The 23499-nt window shown below is 40.7% G+C and overlaps 1 protein-coding gene across 4 annotated transcripts in view; it reads left to right on the top strand.

Annotated features, from left to right (window-relative positions):
- Positions 1-16760, top strand: part of ANO5 (anoctamin 5) — a 102821-nt gene extending 86061 nt beyond the window's left edge. For all 4 annotated transcript variants that reach the window (XM_019477019.2, XM_019477020.2, XM_014602389.3 and 1 more), the window contains 6 exons: positions 1644-1741; positions 3056-3186; positions 4534-4739; positions 6937-7109; positions 10337-10442; positions 11275-16760. In XM_019477019.2, the coding sequence (XP_019332564.1) occupies positions 1644-1741; positions 3056-3186; positions 4534-4739; positions 6937-7109; positions 10337-10442; positions 11275-11499 (939 nt within the window). In that variant the 3' untranslated portion in view covers positions 11500-16760. The remainder of the gene's footprint in view (positions 1-1643; positions 1742-3055; positions 3187-4533; positions 4740-6936; positions 7110-10336; positions 10443-11274) is intronic.
- The last annotated feature ends 6739 nt before the right edge of the window (positions 16761-23499 follow it).

Genomic DNA, 23499 nt, shown 5'->3' with positions numbered 1-23499 from the left:
GGGCAAATGAACTCCCTGCAAGCCAATGGCCATCCATACCTGGAAAGGAGATGGGTGCTACCAGGTTACTCTTCCCAAAGAACCACCAGTGATGCAAAGCAACTCAATTAAATTAATCATAGTGGAGAAGTGTTGTTACAGCATCTAAGGTACCCCAACAGTAGCAGCAGCCTTGGGACTGACCTCACCTGACCTATCCCCTTTGACTGCTTGCAGGATCAGAGAGGTAAAAAAATAGTGGAAATCTGTTGATGACCCTCCTCCTACTTCCCACATGTACTCAAGGATCTAAGCAGCACCAGGCACAGAATAAGTTAGGAAAATCATTCAAAGAAAGTCTTGAACTACCCCTTCTCCCCAGTGCCACATATAATTATTTTTTAAAAGTCCATTAAATGACACCTTTCTGAGCTCATTGATTTAATGAGGCCTCTGGATTGGTGAGCAGAGTATGTGGTGCTCACAAGGACAGATGAAAGCTAGAGTAAATATGACTCTCACTTTAGGAGTAAATCACTTCCACTTTAAAGCATCTCTGCCACCACTTAAAACACTAGATAGTTTCAAAGAAGACACTGTCGGATACAAGGATTCCCAGTGAAGCCATGTGTAAAGAGATCAAGTCAACAATTAGTGTTTAGTGCTGCTTAAGGTCAAAAGATAAAGATAGAAAAAGAATCCCCACAACTTGAGATAAACAAAATAAAGGTATTTGAGTGGAGTTAGGGTCTAAAGTTGTCTTGGTGCTGTCATGGTCAGTAAATTCTCATGATGGCCATGATAAAAAAAATAAATAAATAAAAATTAAAGACTAATATCCTCGGCAAAAAGCCAAGCCAAATTTTTAATAATATTAAATATTCCAGCTGTGTGTGAAATAAAACAGTGCTGCAGATCATTTCAGGATTTGGTCTCTCTGAGCACATCTACACAAGACGTTTACTGCGGAGCTGATTAATTAGCTCTTCAGTAAAACATCAGCGCCTACATGTACAGTGCTATTAGGGCAGAGTAAACTAATTAACTTCCCCATAGAATAGTACCTCCAGACAAGTACTATCCTACGGCAGAGTTATTTACTCTGCCGCAACACACATATACACAGCTAGCCCCACACTAAAGTGCATAATGCCCCAGCCAGCCCCTCCGCAGTACATTGAGCTGGGTCAGCTCTGCCTTGGACTGGCATGCTGCGTCCAGGGCCCCCTGTCAGCTGGAGCTGCTCTGCCCCAGCTCAACATGCTGCAGTCCCAGGCACACATGCAAACACAGTGCCCAGGAGCAATGAAATCCATCATGAACTGAGCTAAAGTTTATTCAGGCACGCAAATTTCACACGTAGACATGCCTTCTTAGATGCAGAATGGAGTACAGGTACAAGCCTTAAGTGTCTCAAGGTAGCTTTAAAATGCTGTGTACTATTGAGTCTTGAAGGGTTTTACCTAGCATGGTTTTTTTTGGAAAAAAAATCAAGTTTAACTTTTTTGATAAGAATCTTCCTGAATGTGAAACCTTAGCTGAAAACTGAAGTGTATATTACTTATTTCGCTAAACGCTTTGAAAACTCTATCTTAGAGTAAAACGTATTTTATTCAAGTGATAGCCACGATAAAAAATTGTTTTTTCCACATCTTTCCTTTCAGTGTGATCCTGCAGGCTGTTTGATAGAACTGACAACACAGCTTACCATAGTCATGGCTGGCAAACAGATTTGGGGAAACATACAAGAGGCCATTGTACCGTAAGTGATTCCCTACATTGAGAGAGTTTTATATTTCAACTGTTTTACAGAAAGAGTGGTGAACAGTGTTACTTTTCTCAGCTTCTTGAGTGTGTAGCAGAAAGCCCCCTTTTCCTTTTGCCTGCATTTGCTCTCCCCTCTTTGGATACATTTCTCTTCTACCTTTAATTCCTTCCTCTTTCTTTCAGTATAAGATAAGGAATTGTGTTTTAAAGTTTGTATGTGTGCATTTTGTATCTCCCCTTGTATTTTGGTATTTTTATCTATTTGTGTGCCATGGCATTAGTCTTGTAGCTTATATTTTATACTCCTCACCTTTCAACTGAATGTGTTTAGTTTCAGAAGTAAGTTATACATTGTAACAATGTTAACAAGGGCAGGAGTCAAACTGCCACTTCCCTGTATCAGGCGGGCCCCTGAAAGAGCGAGTGAATCAGTGATTGAATGTGTAACACAGTAGCAGGTAGCAATTAACACCTAGGAAAACCGCAGATCAACCAACGGAAGAAATTAATAGGAGACAATGTGGCAACCGGGAATACTCTAAACGTCACTGTTCAACGGCTAGAAGCCCTGGTCTGAGTTAATCAATGCCGGGGACCAACTTTTGGGCTGAATATCTCCAGATCGACCGCTCCCAGAGTCCTATTCAAAATTCATCAACAGACTCCCAAACCTGCACGTACATGTGGACAACGCCTGGGGCTGACAGATGCCATCCAGTAGCCACTGAGGGGGAAGTCCCACGAGGGTCAACGACCCCTGAATTGGGCAATCCTGAAAACTGAGGAGTCACCAAAGTCTGCCAAGGATAGATAAAAAGCAGTGAAAAGTGACCCTCAGCGGTGCCCTCTTGATCTCCAACTTGACCAACACCCGACCGGTCCAGCCAGAAGGACCAGCTGGCGACCCCCTTCTGGAGGATAACACCATGCTGAAAGAAGCCTCGACAGCAGACTCCAGCACCTGTGGGATAGGTATACCTGACTCTTGTAGCTCGCTACTGTGTGTGTGCATGTGTGTGTGTGTGTGGGGGGGGGGACCAGCCCCAAGGTTTATGAATTAACTTCATTAAAGTGTTTCAATCCACCTAATAAACCAGAATTTTAAGGATCCTGATTTGGACATTTGTAGCCAACAAGTGAAATAAGTTAACTGCAGAGGTTCGGAAAAAGCAGATTTGATTTTTAGAATTTTTTTTCACAAAAACCAGGTTTGTGAAAGCATGTGTTTGGGTGGGTCAGATTCCTTTGGGGAAAGGGGTACTTTATTTCCCCCTTTCATTCATTGTTCCCTTTCTCCATGTACATACAGCTGGATTTGGAATTGGTGGGGGCGCCAGAGAGCTAGATGTAATCCAGAAAATTTATATAGTCGCTGGGAGCAGGACCATGATCTTCAGCGTTTTGGACACTTGGGACTATTCTATGAATATCTAGAAATGGGTAAGCTAAAAATAACAGCTTTGTACTAATAGGTACTAGAAGAAAGCTTTCTTTTTGGATATTAAAAGTTGGCACAATTTCTAATTTGTCTTGTAGACAAAGAATGATATAGGGAGCCAATGGGTCAGCACTATAAACTGAGGTGCCTTGTCATTATTTAATGCAATGTCATTTCTGTCCATGAACTTCCACTCCAAGGAATAATTGTTTCTCTCTTCTTTGGAGGGTGGATCTGCTGCCCTCATTGCATCTCTCTGTTGTGCATTCCACTCATGTTCTCAAGCACAACTTCCACTGAAGTCAGTGGAAAATTCGATGATGAAGCATGTGCCAAATATGCTGTAAGAATCTGCACTGCAGATATGAGATCCACAGGGAGGATCAGAGGGAAAGCACTTGGTTTTAGATCTGTAATACTTTGTGCTCTGAAGTAACCCAGCCAACCACCAGAGGGAGCATGAGTTAACTAGCAAGTGCTGTTTCTAAGGTTATCCAGACATGATTGATTGAGGGTGTTCACAAACAGCTGAATAACTAAAAACAAAAATTGATGTTATATTGAGTCCAGAAAACACTGGGGGGTAGTGGGGGAGGGAGTCAATATTCGTCAAATAAAAGGGTAGAGTCTGTTGAATGGCTATCCCCTTTTTAATGCTACTTCTAAGCTGTATGTAGAAACCCTATTTTTATACATTGCTGTGTTGTTTGGAACCATCTTCTTATACTTTGTCCATGCAGCTGTTTCACCCAAGGCGTTGATTATATCAGGTTACAAACCAAGCATATTTGGGTTTGTTCAGTACATAGATAGGAAACATGCAGGATTAAAAAAAAATCAGTATCTGCTCATAATGGATCAGACAGTAAAGATCCATGGGGCAGTAAAGATCTATGTAATGGCTAATATTACAAGTGAACCCATGAAGAATAGTAGCAAATATTCAACATATTCCCGATGAGGAAGAAATAAAATTAAAAGGGTTAGTTTATGAAACAGTTGTTTGAAATTGAAAAGCAGGAGGGCCAGCAAAAAAAGTCATAGATTGGTGGAAGTCTGGTCCCTTGTGTGTTCATCCTCTGGTCTCTCTCTCTCTCTTTCTCCCTTTCTTACACACACGCGCACACACATACTCTTCTTTCTCAAGAGAATATATATGTTATACAGTTATTAGCATTCTTAAATGATAAAAAAGTTTATGTGAGTATATTCCACTGGAGTTACTTTTTAATTTGATAGTATTATTTTGAATGTTCTGCTGTCTGAACATCATGAAGAGTTAGCTTGAAGATAAGATTTCCAATCCAGCCTTCAAACCAACTGTTGTATGTTTTCTTCTTTGTATGCAGTCATTCAGTTTGGATTTATTACACTCTTTGTGGCCTCCTTCCCTCTGGCTCCCCTTCTTGCTCTGATGAATAATATATTGGAGATTCGAGTGGATTCCTGGAAGCTGACCACTCAGTTCCGGAGGCCTGTTGCTTCCAAAGCCCACAGTATAGGAGTTTGGCAAGAAATTCTGAATGGGATGGCGGTGTTGTCTGTTGTTACTAATGTAAGTAAACTTGTTGAGTCCATTTTATATTTCAGCTGCTTTCCAATCTTTATATTTCCATGAGTTGTGGCTTCTGCCCCTGTTGTTTCTGCTTCTGAGCAGAGCGACCAAACCATTTGGATAGCAGTGCTACCAATATATTGATATGTTGCTCTTCAACTCAATTTCCTAGGATCAGAATAATTTATTCCTTTATCTTTCTAATGTCTGACAAATACAGGAAAAGATCATTAATTTAAATATCAAATAGTTAAAAGTATTGCATTGAAGCTATTATCACTCCTCAGCCAAAATGATAGGTTTTTGTATGCTTTACAGTACAGATAATTTGAAATATGGCAGCTTTGAAATTCAAAGCCATTTTCTGGTCCCTTGGACCACAAACCCTTGAAGACATTCAAGTTTGGTGCATTTGGGGACAAGCAGGGGGACAGTTGGCAGTTTATTCAGAAGTTGGTATTTGGAATCAAATATGGCGATTTATTTGAAAGTCAATATTTTTTTGGTCCCCTACATTTTGAATTAACAAGGTTTTCTTTCGAGTCCTCCAAATTTAGTTCAAATAAAGCTTTGAACATAAGAATATAAGAAGATTCCACACTGCGTCCTTCCAAGAATCCTTCTAGTCCAGTCTTCTGGACTCACAGAGGCATATAGTAGATGCTAAGGGGAAGAATATATATTCAGGACCCATTCAGAAAGATTTTGCACTTCCCTTGAAACTTCCAGCATTCAGAGGCCCTAAAGGTTCTCCTAATTTGGATCTTACACCCCTAACTAGCAGTCTTACCACTCAGTGATAGATATTCCCTACCTGAATTTGTCCATCCTCTTTTGAACCCATTGAAATGATCAGCATCTACAACTCTTGTGGCAAGGAGTTCTGTGAGATAATTACATGTGAAAAATAACTAATTTTACTTGCTTTAAACCCGCTATCTGTTTTGTGCCCCTTAGTTCTAGTAATTTAGGAGATAACAGCAAAATCCCTGTTTATTTTCTCCGTGCCATTCATCATTTTATAGACCGCAGCCATCTTTTTGTCTAAGCTGAAAAGTTTTAGCCTATTGAATCTGTCCTCCTACAGAACTCTCCTTATTCCTCGGATCATCTGTGTTGCCCTTCTCTGCACCTTTTTTATCTTTATTATATCAGCCTTTGGGAGGTGGGGGGCGGGGAACAGAACTGTGGGCATGACATGGATTTATACAGCAAGACATTTTCTGTTTTATTTTCAATTCCATACTAAGAATGTTAGGAATTATTATTTGCCTTTTTGACCACTGCTGAACATTAAACTGATGCTTTTACAGAATTAGCCACAATAAGTTCCAGGATCTCTTTCTTGAACATATCATCTTTGGTAATCTAACTGTATACTGGAAAGTATAGGAATTGTAAATATGGATTATTTCTGTCAGTTGAATGGTGTTTCTGTCTATTGTTTATAATATCCACAATTTAGGAATTCTCTTATATCATTACCTGGTTCTGGGTGTCCAGGTAGCAGCAGTGGCTAAGGATACTTTTCACAAACTGTTTCATATAGTGTCTGAAATCTTCAATATTACTTTGATTGGACTGCCTAACAAAATCCCATTTCATAGCAAAGGAAAATATTCAGCAGAATCCACACACGCAAATCTTAAACACCAAACCTCCACTTAACTGGTGCCTAAACTCCATGTGCATCTCGTTCTGTTTCTGGGCATGCCCTGAAATTACTCTGTTCAGCTCAACTCCTAGCTCATGTTTAACTCAGGATCCACAATTATTCCTCCTCCTGAGAACCTTAAGCCTGTATTTTAGATTAGACTTCACACAAAATGTGATGACAGCTGCTGCTTTTATTGAAGTGTAGTTGAAAGAGGTGGTTCTCTCCTCCTCCCTCTCCCCACCCACCCTGCTCACCTGCCATTTATTCAGTAGGTCAGTGTCTAAAGCACTCCTCCATGACACAAGATCTGGGTTAAAGTTCTTCCTCTGCCTGAAGAGATTTGAAGGTGCATTTTCTACTTCTCAGGAGATTGCCTTTACCACCATGCTAGAAGTGGTTATTTATTACTTATTGAATGAAATTACTTAGATTTTAATGCTACCCTCCGCAAGCTTCAACATAGAAATCCTTTTGTGAAACTAATCCTATATCATGGCTTGTTTGATACTATCTAAAGTTTTGTATTTTTTTTCCCCTTAGGCTTTCATTGTAGCCTTCACATCAGATATGATCCCTCGTTTAGTATACTACTATGCCTACTCTCCAAATGCAAACTCGCCCATGTCTGGATACATTAATAACAGTCTGTCTGTATTCAGAGTTTCAAGTTTTTCTGTAAAACCTAAAGATCAAGGGGACATTGATTTTTGCAGGTTTGTGGCAATTTTTCTTGTTATATTTTATACACAGTTCCCCAAACAGATTATTCAAATCTAAGTAAAACAGATGGCCCTAAATCCCCCCTTCTAAGAGCTACCATACACTTTAGCTTGCAAATTGTTCAAGTCATGGTTGTCAAATTTGTTTGGCTCCACAAGCTGAATCCAGACTGTGGTGGCTTCCTGAGGACTGAATCATCCACAAGCAGAAGCAGTAAGCCCCCTGGCTGCCAGATCTGCAGTTTCAGAATGACTCCAGAGCTCACGGCATTAACACCACTGCCGTTCCCCTCACATTTCTCTTACTACCTATTATAATGACCAGGACTAATTGAAAATCTCAGTTTCAGTGGTGGGTAAACAGGAGGCAGAGGAGATGACTGGCATTGATTCCATAGGTTCTAGAGTCATGCTGAAACAGCAAACCCAATAACCACAACAGCTTAGCACGTGCCTCTGCAGGGGCTCTGGCAGTCCCACAAGCCACATGGCCCATCTCTGAGTTGAATCTATCCCAAGGGTCATCTGTTTGACACCCCAGGTTTAAGTGATCCCACTAGCAAGCAAAAACCACAGATGCTTTATTGCTTGTATCAAAGGGAGTCTAAGCTTGTAACACAGGAAAGGGTGTGAAAAAAGTTGTGTAACATAAAAAGCAATACACAGGAGGGCCTCACAGCATAACTTAAAACAGCCCACTTTAGTAATATTTTCCAGAAATCGGTCCAAAGGTGTTTAACCCAGTCTGAGGAATCCTGATTTTCACTGTTTATCACCACCTCTGGTATGGTTTCTACAAATAATTTGTGGTCTATATACTGTTCATAAGCAGTTTGGTTGCCGTTGTTCAAAATTCCAGCTCTGCTGGTTAGTTTTTAATGAACATGCAAGTGTTTTTAGTTTCAGATTGGATGAACTAAAACTGTTACAATCCAGTTTAGGATGAATGGAGTTTGGGGCTTCTTTGCAGCAGTTCGGTATTCAAGAAAAGAGATAGAGATGATGGACTTATTGAGCAAATCCCAACATGCAGGTGTGTGTGCTTGCTGTGGCAAAAATAGTAGTGACACAAATTTGTGCTGTTACTTCTTTGCTGCAGTAAACACCCCTGCACATGGCATTTGGTTTGGGGCAATTTGCACCGTTTAGTGGAAACTGCTGTTTCCCCACTCCTCCTGGCTCGCGCCATGCTGGAGGAACTGGGGGACAACTAAAGCAATGGAGATACTCTGGCTGGCAGCCAGACTTCTTCCTTAATTTAGTGTAATTTATGAGAGGCACAATGGGACCATGTCCAGACAAGTATGTCCATGCGGTATGTGGCACTGCAAACCCATCTGTGTTGCCACACGCTGCACATTCAGGTATTCCCTGCGCTGCTACTTTGCAGCATGAGGGGGTTTTTAACCCTGGGAGATCCCAGGGTCATAAAACCCACACAGAAGAAAAGCAGAATGGTGCACGTGGCAGCAGTTCACACCACCCAAAACCAGAGCCTGGCTGGCCAGCTGCCCTCCAGGCTCCCAACTGCAAGAGCACCATAGTTGCAGCTTCCCCGGCCCTCAGGAGCCCAGGTAAGTCTTCTGGGGCCATCACAGTTGCTGGCCCAGCCTTGCCTACTCCACCCGGGTAACTGGCTTCACACCAGTGTGTGTGTAGCACAGGCATTTCCCAGGGACAAGTAGCAGCGGCGTTTCGGGAACTAAACGTCTGCACTTGTCTGGACGTGACCTGGAAGACTAACTCCTTCATAAATGTAAGCTTTCAGAGGTGACACCCCACTTTGTTGGAGGCAGATAGCACAGCCAGGTTTGAAAGAGGACTAGACAGATTAATGGATGATAGATCTGTTAATAGCTGTTGAACAGAAAAGTTGGAAATGTTTCCTCTAGTACACTGGTTCCCAACCTTGGGTTGCGACCCAAATGAGGGTCACAGGGGCAATGCTGGTGGCACCGCACATAAAGGATGAGCTGCGCCATGTGCCGGGAGCTCCCCCACCCCCGCCACCACAGTCCACTCCCAGCAGCGGGTTGCAGCAAAAAAAGTTTGGGAACCACTGCTCTTGCATCTCTAAAACAATGATGGATGCCAGGGAGGGTAATGAATAAGGGCTATATTACTCCAGATATACTTCTCAAGTTTAAAGCATCTGCTCCTGCTACTGTTGGAGACAGGATACTCTGCTAGGTTGAAGTAGTACTCTGCATAGATCTAACTCCTCTTATAGAGACAGGGAGTTCTGTCTACCCAACCATATATACTTCAGACAAAAAAAAATAATAAGGCCATGAAAATAATACACGTTGCTAGAGAGCAACACTGTTCTGTACCCTATCATACTGGAGTATTGTACTGTGTTTTAGAAAAGACTCTAGTATTCCCTTCTGGCCATTTCTCTGGGATAGCTGGCCTTCTTTACAGAAGGGCTGAATTATCATCTGGTATAAATTGGTATAGGTGTTACCTTTTACAATGGCAGAAGAAATTTATATCCATAAAGGTTGTGGGCTCTGCTCAGTCTTACTACATGTAACTGACTTACACTCCTAAAATGTCCTTGACCATCAGTGGTAATTCAGCCTCCAAATATCTGTCACTTTTGAAAAACTGAGATGTAGGCTGCAACTGAGAAAGAACAATGCTCAAGGAATTATACCTCAATGGTACAGGTTTTAGGCTTGAGAGGGAGTTTCAGAGACATCCATGGCAAAAGAAAATTTGATGCGAGAAAGTTATACTGAAAAAAAAGGACACAGAGATTATGACTCAAGACAGAGATCTGATAGTCCACGTGTTTTTTGTCCTGCCGTAGATATTAATGCTGAACACACATTCCTGCCTACCCACCCAGTGAGCCCTTCATCTGTGAAACAGAAAAAATCTGTCAACTTCCATTGTCATATTCAGCATTTGTCCATTTGCTGCATGCTGCGTTCCATCACTCTGTGCCACTTTACTTTACACCACCTGAAAACAATAGTAGAACAAATTTTGATTCCCACACATCTCCATCTTCTGTTGCTATGAATGAGGCTGTCTAACCATGGATAGAAAAGTTAAAGAGCCAACCTTTTCCTGCAAAGGTAAATGAATCACTTAAAACAAGGTCAAAAGGTTCTTTAAATGACAGCTGTATTTTCATGTAAATGTCACTGAGCTTGTTGCTTGTCTCAGACTGAATATACCATTTCACCTTTACATTTATTTATAACTAACAGGTACAGAGACTATCGATATCCACCAGACCATGAGCTGCAATATTCACATACAATGCAGTTTTGGCACATTCTTGCTGCCAAAATGGCCTTTATCATTATTATGGAGGTATGTGCTATAAAATCTCTTGAATTAACACATTTTAGATTCTGCATATAGCTGCTAATGTTCTATGAAAGTTAAACAGAGCTAATGAAGAGACAAGATATTTTCTTACGATATATTCTTAAAAAACATGGTGTCAGACGTACAAAATAAAGGCCAAAAGTCCTTAATCAGAGAAAACACCCTTAGAAGTTGAGAGACTTTAGGGTTTTGTCCAAAGAGTTAAAAACTCTTTTATGCAAATAGATAAAAAGTTAAATGTAGGGCCTGGTGATTCAGTTGGTTCATTCCCATTGATTTCTTTAGAGAACTGCATGTGAGAGTACTGTAATGTTAGACTCTAAATATGTTTTAAAGTGATGCACAGTAGATAAAAATACTTAATATCAATTAGGCTTTCGCTGGATATGGATGGATACGAGGAATTATAATGGGTTTTATCCTTGTTCTTCCATTCCTATTGTGATGCTGTTATCCTAATGTCAGTTTTCAAAGGCTGAGTGGCATCAGCAAAGGGTGGGAAAAGTCCAAGGAACTACCGAGAGACAGAAAAAAGTCCTGGTGATTCAGAAGGTGACATTCTTCCTCCTAAGCTTGTAACTTATCACTGCATTTTGAGTTTGCTGCTGCTGTATAAATGGAAGGATGTTTTGACATGTTTATACTTGTAAACTACTCAAATAAAGAACAGAGCCAGCATTGCTAAAATTGCTATTGTTTCCTGTTCCAGGACAGCCAGATTAAAAATATGTCCTTCTATCCTTAATTCCTCCCTGTGTATGGAATTTGTTTATACTTCCTTCCTTCTCACTTTCCCTTGCCTCCTTCTTTACAGCATGTTGTGTTCATCGTCAAATTCTTCGTCGCCTGGATGATTCCCGATGTCCCAGCAGATGTGACAGCCCGAATAAAACGTGAAAAGTTCATAACACAAAAAATCCTACATGAGTATGAACTAAATAAGCTAAAGGAGAAGCTGTGCCAAGGCAAGGCGTATCAAGGCATGGAAAAGGAATTCATTGCCACAGAAGGGAAAGTCGAGTTATCTCAGGCAATGTAGCTGCCTGGAGGAGCTGCCTGTTGGATTTTAACCCTTGAAACACTGGGCCTTATTTATCTGTGATCTGCTCAGTATGCAGCATGTTGAAAGCCATACACTAGTTTTAACCCTTTGCTTTCAGTCCAAAGATTTTAAAGGCATAGCTTACTGAGCATCATAGGCTTGGTAAGTGTTGTTTCTTGATGCCTGTGTCATGATTGTTAGAGGCTACAGCTTTCTATCTACTTGTAGTGCTGAATATTGGTTAAATCACATATCAAGAAAATCCTATAACATAGACCTCCAGTCCAGGGGATGCTGCCACCCTCTACAGGTCTTAGATGCCAGAGGGTCATGGCTGCCTTGCCTTCCTTATATTGGAAGAGGTTCCAGCTGGATCCCAAGTAAATGGAAGGCATTATAGTGGGAGGGGGTTTCTGTGAAAAATACTGCAAATTGTACCATAACATTGCAAGTTAATTAGTTAACATATGTGGTATGTGGTAGGATGAGTGTTTTTTGGATCTGCTATGTGAACAATACCTTACAGTGTATTTGTTCACAAGTTTGCAACTTTTATGCATTTTGAGGGGAACATATTTTTTCAAACATATTTAACCTAATTCTGCTTGGGATTATTTTAAGACCCAGAACTCAAATAACACCAGCTAGTGAAGAAAAATAAAGCACTTTAATTTATTGTCATAAATCGTTCTCTGCAACTGAAGAGTTCCTCACAATGCTTACAATGCAAATTTGTGGAGTAAGCTTCTTTTATATTCTAACAACAAGTTGTTTTAATTAAAAAAAAACCTAAACTGTTAAATCTCAACTTTGCATTATACAATTAGAACAAAAGTACATACTTACTGCAGGGCTGGCCCTTCAATTAGTTTCTGACTCTGCACATATCTGAGAGAGTGACAGCAAAGGGCTAAAATGGTTTGAAACTTCCTAGTTAGGGTTTCTGTACTGGACACAACCATCAGACTGTGACTTTTGAATAGAACCCAAAACTGAGAAGCAGGGCTGTCATACTGATTGATTCACGTACGCCTTTGTGTTTCTAGGTGAATGTGATTGTACAGAGGTAGGGTAAGTATTCTTGATATTTAAAGAATGCCATGTAATGTACATTGATGTCTCTTGTCATTTTACTAGGAACCTTGGACTTTTTTGTTGTTTTTATTGTTATTAGTTTGTTTTTAATATGCCAAGCAGAAATCTTTTCTGTTCTGTCATGGGGCAATTCCATATAATACACCCTTTGTCAGTTACTTGTGCAAGTTACCTGCAAGCTGGTTATGAGCACTACCCGTGGTATATATCGTTTAGAGCAATTACAGGTATTTTTATGTTTCTACTACAATTTTATACACATATCAACCCTCCAGTGCTTAGTGCCTTGCTTATATGCATTTGACACAAGATGTGAAAATGATAGCCATGTGACTAGGTGTTAGAACATATTTTTAAAGTGAACTTGCAGGCATTGAGTAATGAACCTACACACAAAAATGGACAGGGTGGCTGATTAGTGGCCATCTCTGTGAGCTTCAGTTTGTCAGCACTATGCAAACAAGCAGAAAGGAATGCAGAGTAATGGCGAGGCGAAGGAGAAATGGACTTGCTGAATTCTCACACATGGAACCATGCTAGATAAATATTTGAGATTTTAATATATTTGTACTTATAAAGCTATACTTCTGTGCAAGTATCGAAACAAGAAAGGAAAAAAAAAAAGAAAAGAACAGCTACACTACAATTAACTGAACATATCATTCAGCTTCTGTCCCAGGTTTGGAATCAGGATCTGGACTTCAAGGCTCTCAGACATTCTTGGGCTATGTCTGCATATCAGCCAAAGAACTCATTGTTCACTAAATCCACAAGTTTTGCTTTCCATTTTTCATATTAGAAAAGAAAATGTATGAATTAGGAAAATAAGAAATACCTGGCTCCTCATTTACCAATGGAAATTTCTAGTGATAAAATGTCTACCTCTGATGAGCATCATTTGATTCTGCTACCAGCCAGGAAGGTTAAGCCAATGTACATCTCTCTCAGTAAGCAAGCAATGCTTGTTTTAAGGAGGAGAGTGGCAGCTATACTATAGTTGACTGAATACAATACTTGGCTTCCTTCCCAGGCTTGGACTTCAGGGCCTTGCCTTCTTAGGCTGTGTACAGATGTTCAGTTTCTACTAGGAGAATTTCCATTCTCCTAATAGAAAACAGACATGTGTAGATGTTTAAACCTCTTCTCCCAGAGCAAATATGGCCATACCAGGAGACTGAATGTCTGCATACTTTTCCCACAGCTTAACTCCTTTAGGGGACCAGAAGGAATAGAGCTAGAGGAAAGGCTCCTGTGCCTTCCCAAGACTCGGGTCACTAGTATGGAAAAGGTATGGGACCAGAGATAGCCTTAAAGGTGAACTTGAGTGGTGCCCCCTACCCCTCCACACAGCAGCAAGTGGGCAGGGGTGCAGGGCAGAGGCTGGTGGGGAGGTGGAGCCATCCCTTCACTGCCCAGTCTGGCTCCCACTGAGCAGTGGCTGGAGGTGGGGGTTAGGCTGGGCAGTACAGGTGGCTGTGGGAGCCAAACTGCGCCTGCCCACCTGCCTCTGCCTGCAGCAGTGCCGCTGACTTGGAGTGTGGGTGCTGGTGTGTGTGTGTGGTGCCCCCCTGTGCACAGTGCCCTGGGCAGTTGCCCACCCTAAAGGCTGGTTCTGCATGGGAGATAGCTGCTTCCTCCTGTCCTATAGACTGGGAGGAGAAGGAAGAGCAGCCACCAGCTGCTCCCCACCTACTTGTTACACCCAAGTTCCTCATGTGAGAAGCAGGCAGAGGCTTTCCCACATCACTCCCTCTGCTTGCTGCCGGGTACCAGGAGCCAAGTGCAAGGAGTGCTACCCCTTGCCTGATTCCCTGTGCCCCTCTCTGTAGGGGCAGCAATTGAAAAGCCAGAGTGCTGGCAGCCAAGATTACAAGGCTGCCTCTCAGCCATGATGGCTTCCTCTTGCCCCCCCTTATTGCTCAGGTGAGCAGTGGGAGTAGCAATTTAAAAGCTAGAGGTGCTGGGAGTTTGGACTGGGCAAAGCATCTGCACATCTGGCTCCTGGCCACAACTTTTCAGTTGCCACCCCTACTGCACAGCTGACCCAGAGCAGTATGGAGCAAGGCAGGCTGCCATGTCACTGCACCAAGGCTCCTGGTGCCTTCTCATGGTTAACTGAGTAACACCCCCCTGCCTCCCTGCACTCCTCCAGGTCAGCCTGAAGCAGCACCAGTTACAGGGGCTATTCTCCTTTAGGGAAGAACCAAAAGAGGTCCTACCACAGGAGAGCGGTGGGATGCATGGGCATTTTCCCAGGATGGGAAACGGCCCAGCTGTTTGTGGAAGCTACTCCTTTTCAGCAGCTTCCAACTGGCACTTGACAGCCTGCCCCTTCCCCTTCCCTCTAAGTGCCCCCTGGCTGGACAGCTTGCCTGTGAAACTCTTCAGCCATGTCTGTACCTCTTTGGCTTCTGGGCTATTCTTCTACAAGAGGAAATTTCTTCTGGTAGAATGAACATCTGTACACAGCCTTAGTTATATAACATTGACATCCATATTTGTCATTAGCTGAAATCACTCTGTAACATTCACATCATTTTGAAATATAGGCCTGACTTATTATAGGTGTTCATGGCTGAGATTACTTTGCTGCTTACATACAGTGTACAGTGCAATAAACCAGATATATTACAATCACTGTAAATTCACACAGTACCAAAACACAAATGATACAAGCACTGTGCTGTTTTTCACAAATATGCTATAAATCAAATGCACAGTTTTCATATTTGTTTTCATATTTAAATTATTTTCAGATTTCTGTTACTAAATATTAGCCAGTGGCAAAGAATGAAGTAGTAAGGCAAAAGAAACAGAGAAATGTTATCATGGTACAGGATGCACAAAAGGTGCCCTTAATGTGAAAAGCCAAATTTGAGACTGTAGCCTCAGATGTTGCGTACTTGAAGATTAAAAAGAATGTCATTTTTTTTCCAGGTCTGACAGTACAATGTCTTAGTTTTTCACACTTGAAAAAGATCTGAATGGTGTAGTTACACTGACAATGGATAATGCTATTTTAATACGCAGGAGGGTAAAGAGAGAAATAACTTAAAGGTTAGGGTGGAACACTAGCAGGTCTCTGGAATTTTAAATAATGGAAAAATGAATTTGTTTTAGCAGCTGGCCCCAATTCTTAACTTCTGTCCATTTGTCTAAGCACCCTTAATGTGTGACTTGATATTATAGCATGTATATTTATATACATGCCATATAGCACACGTTAAAAAATGAAATTGTGGTGCTCAACATATTTAAATATATGCATATTTGTATTTTTTTAGCATCATTAAACGACTGTTTTGCAAAACAATGGCAAATTGTCATACTATTACCACTTAAAGTCAAATAAAAGAAAAGGTCCATCTCCTAATGAAACTATTTGCCTTTCCCTTTTTTTAGTGGCTAAGCACTATTTTCACAAACAAATCTTTATTAGTATGAGTACGGTTGTACAGGTTCATATTATTTATACATTTCCTGAAAAGTATGGCAAAATAAAAGCCAAAACAAGATTTTTCAGGTATTAAGTTATCTGAATATTTGGTTTTGGTCAAAAATTAAATACTGAGCATACAAAATATACTATAAATGTATAAAAGTATGCATTTTTTTTAAGTGTCCTTTAACCAAAGTGAAACTTGTTTGCTGATGCACCTATTGTAACTTCAGACACTAGTAGATTGCATCAATAAAGTAATGCAAGATGTTGATGATTGGCTTTTAAAATGTAAGCAGTAATGATCAGGGATTTTTTTTCCAATTTAAATATAGTATTTTTACAATAGATATATTTATTGAGGATATAAGTATGCTACAGCAAAACATTATACATGATTTTCTTGAAGATTTTATTACTGTACTTTTACTTTTTTATGTAAATGTTCAATAATACTGTCAGTTTCAGCCAGCTGGAGAAAATGACACAGAAGGAGTAGGAAAAAACTGATATTTTTGTTTACTGTACTGTATGTCTTGCTTGTTTTGATCCCCCTGTACCGTCATGTAAACAGACTGGCATTTTTGTCTGTTAAAATATGATGCTGATGTATAAGATATACTAATCCTGGTATAATTTTTTAAGCATTGCATTCAGCTAACCTATATGTACATTTAACAAGGTTTAAAATGCGTTGGCGAATAAAGCAGTGTTTATTTTTTAATTCTGCTGTTCACTTCCTTGTGAAATCATATTCCCTTTCATAAAATCCAGAGTATCTGTAGTTAAGGAGTTCAAGCTTGTTTGTAGTTCCTCATGGAAAAGCATATAGTGTATTTTTGTTTCAGAAGACTTGATCATTAATTAGGGATTGCCTCAATTTTAACTTATAGTACACTATATTTAGATACAGAATAGGTGCTAACAATTAATATTTTAAAATAGATTTGACTTCACTCCTTTTAATACGTGATTTCCTCTAAAAAAGGGTGAGGTGGACCCTAACTCACTTGAAAAATCTAATGCAAAATCCCATGATGGAGCAGTTTTTGTATCATAATAATGGTTCTTATTAAGCCAGTTAGAAGATCAGTTCTTTCCCCTCAGATGCATGTGAGTTTGCAATTTACTGTGACCTAAAAACTGTGTATTATACCCAGAGTAGGGTTATCCCTAAGTGTTCTTCATGTCTTCTCCTTCCCAGAACTGAGCTGGGTGAAGCAGTGACATATTCCATGTTAATATAACTTCATTTATGGGACAAACAAATAAGACTATACACAGCCTGTCATCTAAGCCTAGCTATATTTTCCTTTTGTTTCTAAAAGAAAACCTCTTCTGAATCCAGTAAGTTGAGGCAATTTCCTCACTTGCCTTCTGGTCCCAGAATCTCTCTCACATACAGATATCACAAATAGAAACATTTGGCATTTACCATTTTAGGAGTACTTTAATTAAAATACTGGATCCAATTCTGTTATTGGTTACAACTGTACAACCCCCACGTTACCCCTGCACCTTTGCTACATTTCAGTGCGTGGGGCCAGTCCAGGGTCCATGCTGCATGCAGCGCCTGTACTGGCCAGGTCCCACAGGCTGGATCTGGCACATGGGGCCAGTCTGTGAGGCCTAATCCAGCCTGCAGACCAGCCCTGGACCACTCATCTAGCGTGCGGGGCCTGATAGGTTTTGATACCCCTGCTATTTTTGAATGTGTATACTTGATAAGCACATCTAGTTGACAGTAGGTACACCTACATGAGATGATTACTTTGGAGCTCCCTAATTAGCTCTTTAGTAACGTCTCAACATCTACGCGTGTGGCCCTATTAGGCCTCAGTAAACTAATAAACTCCACTGGAGTGTACCTGCTGCGGACTTTTTTAATTGGAAGCAAGGCACATGTAGTCACTGCCCCAGGTGGCTGGAGTACTTCAATGTGGAGTACTTCAGGGTGCTTCAGTGTGTAGGCTGCTTGCTGGTTAACTCTGCACTGAAGCACCCTAGTGCCCCAGCCAGCTGCTTTGCACACATTGAGCCAGGCAGGAGCAGCCCCAGGCTAGCAGGCTGACCCTTGGGGCCCCCTGCCAGCCAGCCAGTGCTGCTCAGACCCAGGTCACCATTCTGCAATCCCAGGAGTACATTCAAATGCCGCACCCAGGAGCAATAAATTCCAGCACAAGTGCCAGAGTTTATTACTTCACTTTAATTGCATGTGTAGATGCACCCATTATCTCTTATTCTACCAACTTCATAGATGGGAGAGATGTTAATTAATCTTTGGGAGACAAAATGCCCTGCTTCAGTAGATATAGCCTAAACTAACCAATAAAAAGTGTTACTTTTGTTTAACCCTATTACATAAATTAAATTACATAAAGTGATCTCTCAAAAAGGAAAATGGACAGTAAACCTGTGGAGCAAAGATATGGGAAGTTTATTCAGTTAAATAGCTTACATCATGAATATTGGGGAAAAGATAAAAGGTAAAAGAAGATTCTCTGATGAAGAATTTTTAATTAAGTTTACGCATTGATTTGTAATACATAAAAATAACGTAATCCCCTGCTTAACCTTGCCATGGGATGTTGGGCATCCATTACAGATGGGAGTATTGGGTAAAGCCCTGGTGCATCTGGTTTCTCTTTCAGCATTTGTTATCATTATATTCAATATTCAGCAGATGCTGTGACTATTAATATACCTATAGTGACAGGACATACCACATTATCAGAGTCTCTCTGAAGACAAATAATTTATATTCAAAAATGAGTCATGTAAGTCTGGATTCACTCCATCCAGGCTTTGAATGTTATTTTCTTTTAAATGTTAGGAAAAGAATTAATACAGATACAGTAACAATCACCAAAAGCAAATATAAAACTGATGGAAGAAGAGAGAATGCTATGAATCTTAGTGAAAGATAAAATAGAGAAGGCAATTTGCCATGCTATTGACTCTGTACCGACTTTCTCTTTGGAGGGTTAGGTGGGTATTGTAAAGAAAAGTAAGAACAGTGGCAGGAAGGGGAGAGAGAAACAGAGAGAAAAATTAATAAATGTACACAGGAAGGAAATAGCTATGCTTCATTAAAGGTTATTTACCTACTACAAAAGCTACAACAAAATAGAAAAATCAAGCTCATTCAAACACTCAAGAAAAAAACCTTGGCCTTGAAGGCCAGCAGGTGTAGGGTTAAATCCTGGTTGCATTGAAATTAGCAACAAAACTCCCTGCACAGCAGCAGTCCCACCAAGCTAGAACTTGTCTGACCTGAAGATGACAGACCTGAGCATTCCCTCCAGTTACTCTTTTTCAGTCCAAACACATTTAACTAAAACATCTTCCAGAATGGCATCCAATCTGGAAATGTAGAATTCAAGATATAAAGAATCCACCCCTTCCCTGGCAGTTTGTTTTATGAGCTAACTCACTGATGACAGAAAGTTCCATCCCTAATTTTACTTAATTTTCCCTATGCAAAAATTGTAAAGGAATTCTCCAGAGTGAAACATAGTAGGACACTTGGAACTTAGCCGACTATAGTGGTGGATGAAATGTTCTGATTTTAAATTTTTCCAACAAGCATGTGAGATCCATAAAACTCATTGCACTTTAAGTGTATAAAAATGCAACTCGTTAGAAAGCAAGTGCTACAGGGGAGTGTAAAAGGAAGCATGGTCCAAGATTTAGAGTAGATTTGAACCCGTCTTGAAATGGTTGAGGGCTACAACCAAATTATTTTGTCTGAAATTAAAAAGAAGGTTATGTCTAGTAAACAAGTAGGGAAATAGAAAAAGGACTTTCTGGAACTGATTTCCTGAAAAACTGAAAGATCAACCCAAGCCACAGCTCAAATTGTAGCCCCTACAATCACGAAGTTTTGGTCAAATGGAGGGAAAGGGGTAATTATGTCTCCTTTAAGTGTCCTACCCTACATTAGATAAGGAGGCAGGGGCAGAGTGAGAGAATTGAGCTCTCACGCTCTCCCAGATCAGCAGCTTCTACCCAAAAACTCAGATAGGACTGGATTTTTTTAGCACTATGTTAATCGCCTATTTTGAGATTGGAAAAGAAAGGTTACTTTTTTTTTTTTTTAAGGTATCGCATCCATACTGGACAAGATCCAAGGAGGTGATCCTCCCCCTCTATGCGGTGCTGGTCAGGCCACAATTGGAGTACTGCATCCAGTTCTGGGTGCCGCACTTCAGGAGGGATGTGAACAACATGGAGAGGGTCCAGAGCAGGGCCACCCACATGATCAGGGGGCAGCAGGACAGGTCCTATGAGGAGAGGCTACGGGACCTGAACCTGTTCAGCCTCCACAAAAGAAGTCTGAGGGGGGATCTGGTGGCCGCCTATAAACTTGCCAAGGGGAACCAGCAGGCAATGGGAGAGTCCCTGCTCCCCTGAGCACTACCCGGGGTAACAAGGAACAACAGCCATAAGTTGATGGAGAGTAGATTCAGGCTAGATATCAGGAGGCACTACTTCACTGTCAGGGCGGCTAGGATCTGGAACCAACTTCCAAGGGAAGTGGTGCTCATCCCTACCCTGCGGGTCTTCAAAAGGAGGCTAGACAGCCACCTAGCCAGGGTCATTTGACCCCAGCATCCTTTCCTGCCCATGGCAGGGGGTCGGACTTGATGATCTGCTTAGGTCCCTTCCGACCCTATCAACTATGAAACTATGAAACTAACATGAAATGAAATGGTGAATTTTAGCCTACCAGCTTGGCAGGTCTTCAGTATGGGTGTTGAAACCTGAGATGTCCAGTTCTCAGATAAACCAGAATTGGAAATAAATTTAGAGGAAAATATCCCCTAAGGAAGCTGGAAAGTGTGGTTAGGGCAGCTACAGTGTGGTAGAGCAAAGACAGTCCTCCCTTTTACAATTCTTCTACCTTCAAAACAAAAGGACAGTTGGGGTCCAAGTAATGGGAGGGAGCAAGGGCTGGTGGCAACCTGTCATGAAGCCACACAAAAATTTGAGGTGTTTATAGAATGTCAGGCATGTTTTCTTGAGTTTTACTGATATGGCCCATGTCTCTATGCATAGGTAGTGTCAAGCTGTATTTAGCTTTATCATTATTATGTCTTCATGTCTTGTGATATTTAATATAAAAATGTATCAAAACTACATGTATATTTTAGCCAAGAATGTTTAGTAGGGCAATGATTAACTTAAGTGTTCCTCATCTATTCAAACTTGGAAGAAGTAATTGCTGAGAATTAGCATCTGACTTGAATGTATTTGCTCATTGAAGGCTACAGGTTGTAGCCATATTGGTCTATAGGCAGAAGGAATCAGAACTCATGGTAGGTGATATCTTTTATTAGACCAACTACATATTTGCAAAAAAACCCAAACCTTTATTTGCAAGCTTTCAGGCATACTCAGCCTTCTTCAGGCATAGGAGAATGCAAAGTTTATAAAATTTCTCCTAGGTGGAAATGAAAATTCATGAATTTTACAATCTTTGCATTCTCCTATGCCTGAAGAAGGGTGTGCCTGAAAGCTTGCAAATAAAGATTTTTTTTTGTTGTTGAAAATATCTAGTTAGTCTAATAAAAGACCTACCATGAGTTCTGATCCCTTTTGCTCACCAAAAGAAGCCTTGCAGATGCGGTCTGAGGCACACGAGCCAGGCATCTCCTGACAAATTTATATAAGAAAAGAAAGTACCCATAAGATTAACACCTGGCTATTCAGAGAAGGACATTTCTTAGCAGGGAAACTAAGTCAGAGACAGTATCATTTGGATATATCTGAAGGGATGAAAATATTATCCTGCTCATAATTAGATCAGGAACAACATCTTATCTGTTAAGCACATGCACACACTTGAGGGCAGGAAGTTACAGGCACAGTATGGACTTTGCAAGAATCCAGTGGATGGTATGTCTAGATGAGCAGATAAGAAACCATACTTAACCCTTGCCTTAGGTGCAGGGTGTTGTGTCAGGTTTTCCAAGGCCTAGGGAAAGGCTTTGGGCCCTCAGCCAGTGGGCTGAGTACGCTGGCTGATAAAAGAAGCAGCGGAAGACCCTGACAAATGTCAGAGGCAACAGCTACTTTCTAACCTGTCAAACTAGGTAAAAACTGCATTCTTGGATTTAAGATGCAGGGTAAGGTCAGAGTACTGTTTTAAATTTTTCTTGTGTATGTTTATTCTCATATCTGTCTGTATCTCAACATATGGTTACTGATTTCCTATGTTTGGTCTGGTTTCTATAATACATTTATTGTCAGTGATAACTGTGATACCAGATGATTTGACCATACAGGCAGTCCTTTTCTAAGAAAAGCTAGATCATCCTTTCCTGAGTGCATGACAGGACAAGGGTGTGATTCTTTTGGCAAAATCTCCTTTGCTAAGAACTGTCAAGACCTGGGTAAGGCAGGTAAAGCTGAGGCACCATTGATCAGGGAGGTGACCTTTGGAGAATCTAGGTCTGCCATCAGTGGTCAAGCAGAAGACAGCAGAGAGGGCTTTGGGGCCGAAGGGCACCCCTGAAGGTGTAAGAATACCCTGGTATTATTCCTTAAAAGTGTGTCTGGCTGAGTCTGGGGTCAGGTTGTCTCACAGCTTTCTTCAAAATAATGGATCCAAAGGAGGAAGGAATGACAACCATCACTATAAGAAAGATATTGGAAAAATCTCAGATGAGTTAAATTCATTTTGCAGCCTGGTGATGTGTCATTCTTCCCACATGTTCAGGACAACTGCAATAACTGAAAATCTAGCCATATTGTTTTCAGCATGGCATTAGCATCTTTAAACAGGGATATTGGAACTTAGGTTGAAATGGTTAACTACCTAAACCCTTAATATGCATATATGGCACTTCAGTACAATTTGCAAAGTTTTTTTGCAAGACTGAATAGCTGAGAAAGCTGCTTAGAGTTGTGTATAACATGAAATTCAACAGCCAGGTGGTATATATGAGCATTCTCTTTCCAAAATTACTCAATTTTATTTCTCATGAACAAATGACTTTATCTAAAATATGAATTAAATGAGTCCATAATCACTAGCTGATGGACAAAACAGTGTTGCTGCAATTAACTAAGAAACAATACTCCTTTTCTTGGAGATTACTAATTTACCTTGATTTGCCCTTTTGTATTCTAAACATTCACATCTGTTGCTTTACAGCACTCAACACCAACTGAGCAATCTGTACCAAGAAACAAATGCCAGCCTGTATAGCTCCCTTCTTAAATGATGAACAGCTACTGAATATAAATATGAACAGGAACAGTTTAATATTAAACTCTGATGGATTTTAACACATTTTGTGCTTTAAATTGAACCATAGTTGGCAACAGGAAGAACAGATTAGAAAGGCTCGTAGACTGATCTGATAATTCCTATGTTCCTATGTATAACAGCTCTTTCTGGACTGCTCCCTGCATCCTTGAGACCAAACTCTGAAGTCTGGTAAACAGGTTCAAATCCA

The sequence above is a fragment of the Alligator mississippiensis genome, chromosome 2 (assembly GCF_030867095.1).
Source record: "Alligator mississippiensis isolate rAllMis1 chromosome 2, rAllMis1, whole genome shotgun sequence".
In the NCBI taxonomy this organism is placed as follows: domain Eukaryota; kingdom Metazoa; phylum Chordata; order Crocodylia; family Alligatoridae; genus Alligator; species Alligator mississippiensis.
This window is presented reverse-complemented; position numbering and strand designations above follow the sequence as displayed.